Source organism: Cervus elaphus, chromosome 29 (assembly GCF_910594005.1).
Source record: "Cervus elaphus chromosome 29, mCerEla1.1, whole genome shotgun sequence".
NCBI lineage: Eukaryota > Metazoa > Chordata > Mammalia > Artiodactyla > Cervidae > Cervus > Cervus elaphus.
Genome location: NC_057843.1, coordinates 37,948,291 through 37,954,290, shown reverse-complemented (window position 1 = coordinate 37,954,290; position 6,000 = coordinate 37,948,291). Strand labels below are relative to the sequence as shown.

At 39.0% G+C, this 6,000-nt stretch overlaps 1 protein-coding gene across 5 annotated transcripts in view; it reads left to right on the top strand.

Moving 5' to 3' along the window:
- Positions 1 to 350: 350 nt before the first annotated feature.
- Positions 351 to 6,000, top strand: part of CD274 (CD274 molecule) — a 29,700-nt gene continuing 24,050 nt past the window's right edge. For 2 of the 5 annotated variants that reach the window (XR_006338662.1, XM_043891383.1), the window contains exons 1-2: positions 922 to 1,082; positions 5,336 to 5,401. Coding sequence is in view for 4 of the 5 variants with exons in the window: in XM_043891383.1 (XP_043747318.1) it covers positions 5,350 to 5,401 (52 nt within the window). In the remaining variant the exon portion in view is untranslated. Of the gene's footprint in view, positions 394 to 920; positions 1,083 to 4,056; positions 4,090 to 5,335; positions 5,402 to 6,000 lie in introns of those variants that run through there. The other 3 variants (XM_043891382.1, XM_043891380.1, XM_043891381.1) reach the window with 3 other exon arrangements.

The window sequence follows — 6,000 nt, the reverse complement described above, 5'->3', positions numbered from 1 at the left end:
CAGGTGCCTAACCATGACAATGAACATCTCAATACTCATTCATTATCCCTATTTTGAATTGCCCGATGAGATGAATAAACAGGAAAGGCAAACAATGATGAGTCCAATTTATCAATTTAAAATTATTATAAAAAGAAAGAAGGGAGGGAGGAACAGGACAGTGAGACCGCCCTAGAGAGCCAGAAGGAAAGAGCAAAAGAGAGGCACCTAGAAGTTCGGTGGTGCTTAAAACAATCCTGCAGCCTCCTCAGTGTGAGTCACGTGGTTTCAGCTTGACCTCAGCCAGTGATACGGAGTTACCAGAGGATTTTCTCAACCCATACCTAGAATGTGCGACCCTAACCTGGAACTCAAAGAAGCAAAATAGCAGGATCCCCAGAGCATTCTTAAAAGGTATCAGTCCTGATGGGAAGTTATTTTAATGACAAATGCAATTATGGTTTCACTATGTCGAGGAACTTTGAGGAAGTGACAAAAATCCACGTTTTAAAAATACATTTCCAATCATACGCATACACCTACTTTCTAAATAAAAAATCAACGCCAATCAACGGGCCTGGAAGAGGAGGTATAATGAGTAATTAGGGAAATATCGTTTTACTTTCATTATGTTGTAGATCAAGTTATGTCAGGATGATCCGACATCTTGTAAAAGAGCTTTTAGCAGAAAGGGGAAACCTCATGGCAGAATTTAGAGTGTGGATTCTTAAGGTAAAACCAATGTCGGACATCTGTGATGATTTCCGATGTTGGTTTGTTTCTAAATACTGTTTAAAACATCAGGTAATGATTTGTTTTCATCTTTGAAACTTTTCTTTTAAAAAGCTGATTTACGGGAAGCCGGATTTAAGTTTCACTTTTGGTTTCTTTTATCTATCTTTTCCAAGAATGGAAAACGCGCTTATTTCCCAACTCACGTACTTGGGTCAGGGTAAGAAAAATCCAGTCCCCTCGGCGCTTACGGGGCGGGCCAGAAAGTGGGCGGAGAAACACCCACGCGAGCTCAATAGCTGCGGGTGGCCCCGGCAGACCGGAGCACAGCGCCGAAGTCTCCACGCCAGCAGCGACTCTCCCGCCGGCAGGTAGGGAGCGTTCTCGCTCACTGGCCAGTCTCTTTGGCTGCTTCACTCGCTTGGCACTTTAAAACAGGACTGCCACACAGACCCTTTCTTTGGGATGGAGAGAGGAGAAGGGTAGAGGAAAGCATGTGATGGTTTCGGTGCTGTAGAGCCGATTACTTGTTTAAATTAATAAGAATAAGTAACAAATTTAGCTTTTCGCTAGGCGGGATTTAGTTTTGCTTATCTTTTAAGTACATACATGTTTCTGTGCGTTCATGACTGTGGTCCTGAAGTGGGTAAACGGGTCCAGAGGGAAATTTCTGGGCTGGAGGTCAGGACACCTGAGTCCTAGTACACCTTCAGCCGCTCACTAGCAGTCTGATCTGGGTAAGTCCTCACACCCGCAGCATCTCCTGAGGACCCTTCCTGCTGTAACAGCCAGGATACCCGAACCGGAGCTCTTTGCTCTATCTGCTCTGAGGACTAAAGGAGTCCTGAAGGAGGGAAAGAGGGGCCTGAGGGAAAAAATGTTAAAGCATTTCTTAACACTTTGAGCTTAGCCTATATCACAGTTGAGTTTGGATTTGTCTTATAGGAATGTCATATCATTATTACGCCTTGTTTTTTGGGGGGGCTTAATGTGGATGAGTTTCTACAGGTTAAATTGCTTTCTAAAAATGTGATTTTTTTTTTAATGGCTACATTCCATGGTGCTGTATAACCAAACAAAATTAATCCCCTCATGCTGGACATCAGGATTATTTAGAGGTTCACTATTTTAGCCATTCACCCACCTTCATTGCTTATAAAAGCTGGAACATTGGTTATTATTTCCTTCAGAGGAGCTCTTACAAGTAAACTACCAATCCAAGTCTGAATGCTTTAAGAGCCTTTGATACAGATTGAAAATTGCCTTCCAGAAAGGTGCCAGTTCATATTGACAGTTGCCCAGCAGTTTATTAGAACTGCGATGCTCTTTAAAAAAATAATAATAATCAACTTTTTTTTTTCCAGGGGAATAGAGTAGGCAGAGTTTACAGGACAATAGTTAGAGTGTGTTCTTAAAGGAAGCCACAGAAATACTGTGGAACTGAAGCCACACCTGGGAAATGTAGACTAGCTCAGTGTGACTGAAGGGAGGGAGTCTGGGCACAGGGTTTAGTCAAGTTTAATAGAGTTTGACAACATAGGCTTGCAAAGAGTCGCACACAACTAAAGAGACTGAATGTGAGCACAGAGGTTTAATAGGTCAACTGTCTTGATCTGTCATTTGAGTAGGTTTTCCCCTTGCTTGCAGACATTTTCAAACTCTAGGAATTTTAAAAAATCAAATTGTAGTTCATGTACATCAGATAAAAATCAAAGGAAACCCTGAACTAACAGGTAATACGACACTCCTTGCTTTTAAGAAAACTTGAGTTATTTTCCCTGACTTTTTGTCCTGTCTATCCTACCTTAGTGAGATAGAGAAGTAGTATCAGTTCCATGTTGGTATACTGGGTTCCCCCAGGGACAAACCTGCTTCCCCATCCTGAATGAACCATCACTTCTTTCCTAGTTCACCTTTTCTTGCTCTTTGAATGTCTCAGTTCTTGTCTGGGAATTTAGTTATACTGAGTTTCTTACCTGAAGAAGATGTTAGTGTTCTTATCTTAGACCAACTGCCCTGATGTGTGATTTAGAGGTCAAGAAAGAAAGAAAGTGAAGTTGCTCAGTCATGTCCATCTCCTTGCGACCCAGTGTACTGTATGTAGCCGCCAGGCTCCTCCATCCGTGGGATTTTCCAGGCAAGAATACTGGAGTGGGTTGCCATTTCATACTCCAGGGGATCTTCCAGAATCAGGGATCAAACTCAGGTCTCCCACATTGCAGGCAAACACTTTACCTTCTGAGCCACCAGGTAACTGTTAGAGGTCAAAGACCATGTCTATTTACATGGTCTCTTATCTTCCCCCACTATTCCCTCACTAACAATAGCTGTACTCCAAGGTAATGGAGCCCTGGAAGAGGAGGTATAATGAGGACTTAGGTAAATATCAGATCTAATCCCTCACCTTCCAGTAAACATTCATTACCTCTGAAATTTTCAAACAGATTCGTCAAGAGATAGGAACTCCATCAAGGAATGTCATAAACACTGGAAAAATTAGTTGAAATCCGTGAGTGGATTTAATGTGCCTCTATTTTATTCAATAGTTCTTTGCTTGTTTTTTAAATTAAATTAGAATACATATACGTATGTGTGTGTATATATATGTATATAATAAGTGCTAGGTGAAGACACAGTGTAACTGGCACCAGTTATCCACATGTGTTACGAACTAGGAAAATGTTCTTTCTCCTTGATCAGCAGTTCTACTTGGGGAAAATCTATCCTCAGGGCCTAGCCTGGGACCTAGTACACAGTAGGCACTTAACAAATATTTGCTGAATACACAAATACTTACGTTATTTTAAAAACTAAACACAATACTATACGTAACAACAGGAAATTAAACATTATGGGGCCACTAAATAACATACTTATAAATACTGTGTGGCAAAATGGGAAATATTCATCAAAATATTAAATGAAAAAAGTGGGTGTTATGTGTCTAGTTGTTTTTAAAAACTTAATAGGGAAAAATCTGGAAGGAAAATATATACTGAAATACTCACACTGGTTGCAAGGTTTCTCAACCTTGTCATTGTTGACATTTGGGACCAGATGTATCTTTGCTGCAGGGGTAGTCATGGGCACTCTAGGATGTTTAACAGCATCGCTGGCCTTTACCACTAGATAGTAGCAGATAGTACCTCTTTTGATGTCTGTTGTCATATGCTTGTGTTTTTGTTTTTGTAAGATATATTTCTTAGAGAGGAAGTGAAAGCTAAATGGCATATACATTTAAAATTTTAATGGAGATTACCAAATTGCCCTCCAAAAAACAGGTTATATAACTTCACATTCCTACCAGTAGTTGGTAAGGAAACCCATTTGTTCATATCCTCATAAACACTAGATATTAGGAATATCTTAATCAAGCAAGTAAGTGAAAAATGATGTCTCGTGTCTTAAACTATTATCTTTTCTTCATTGGTAAGATTGAGAGTCCTTCCCTTTGTTTAGATATCATTTGTATTTCTTATTCTCTGAACTGTATAATAGAACCTTTGGTTCATTTTCCTTTTGGGTTGTGCGTAGTTTTCTTACTGATTTTTAGAGCTATTTATATATGTATGGCATAAATCTTCTGCCTTACATATGTGTAGCATTGATTAATTGATCAATTGTGAGTTTTTGTATGTACACAAAGGTCACAGGGACTCTTAAGGGGGAAAACTGGCTTTTCTCATCAAAGTGTGTAAATATATGTATAGCATGAGAAAATGTTAATAAGTAAACAGATTTGCTGAACTATAGCGCAGATCTTCTCTATTTACTCCTTTACTGAATATTTGCTCCTAGAGAAGAGTGATTTTTCTTTCCTGTTCACTGCTATATCTCTAATGCCTAAAATAGTGCCTGGCACAGAAAAGGTACTCAATTAATGTTTGCTAAATTAAAGAATTGGTAGAATTTCAAGCAGGATGACACGATGAAGAGTAGAATCAAGGCAGATATCACTGAAAGAAGGCTGTGAGTGAGCCACATCTTAGTATGAAGTGGTTGAAACCAATGGTTTCTCCTTCTCACTCTGCCTGCTGCTAGTGGAATCAGTTTAGTGAGGAAATATAATATAATTTATAATTTGGGATAAGCAAAGGACAAAAGAGGAGATTTGGAAAGATGGCACCTTGACGAGAACTGGCATGGTTTGGATGATAATCTGGAAGAGTAGGATGAAGGTATTCAGCTGCTGGGGGGAAAAGGCACTGAAGGGTGGGAGACATGGAAGTCAGATTCTGCTTGCTTTGAAATTTTGTATAGGGCAGGCTTAGATTTCTAGAGATGTTACACTGCAGAAAAAAACCCGTAAGATAATTGAGAGGATTTTGGTGCAATATTTTCATGTTGGTTTCTTTTGTGTGTACAAGTTTTTTCCAGACCTTGTAGTTAAATTTTTAAAGTCTCATCATAGTATCTTTTTTTTTTTTCATTTAGATTCATATGACTATGGGATATTATGTGAAGGTATTGAGCTTCTAAATTCCCTGCTGCATTTTAACACTTACAAATCAGTCATTGTCTGGTTATCAGTAGACAGTTTCAATTAGAACTGCCAAGTCCCATAATGTCTGGGTATTCAATTATTGAGTAAAGGAGTTTCCTTTTTTCTGTTTTCCATAATTAGGTCATTCCAGAAAGATGAGGATATATAGTGTCTTAACATTCATGGCTTACTGTTGTTTGCTGAAAGGTAAGGCACAAAATCCTTTCATTAGGTTCTATATTTTAAATATTTTAATCTTAAGATCAAAAGTGAAATACTAAAATGGATATATAATTTTTATATAGAGGACTTTCTATTCTTCCTTCATTATAATTGAGAAACATATTTCATGTATCTATTTCACTGGGCAAAGATACAAAGAGTATGGACACACTGAAGGAAACAGAATTAACCCATGTCCATTGCTCATTGTGTGCATGCTAAGTCGCTTTAGTCATGCTCGATTCTTTGCAACACTATGGACTGAAGCCCGCCAAGTTGCTCTATCCATGGGGATTCTCCAGGCAAGAATACTGGAGTGGATTTTCAGGTCCTCCTCCAGGGGATTTTCCCAACCCAGGGATCGAACTTGCGTCTCTTACATCTCCTGCATTTGCAGGCAGGTTCTTTACTACTAGTGCCACCTGGGAAGCCCATCCGTTACTCATTATCCATTATCTATTTCCCAAGAATAATTACTGAAAATATCTGGGGAAATGGCCTATGTGTATACTTTCACATATTTGTTTTAAATAAGGACAGGATCATTCTATCCACCTTGCTCTATGACCTGTTTTTTCTAATAA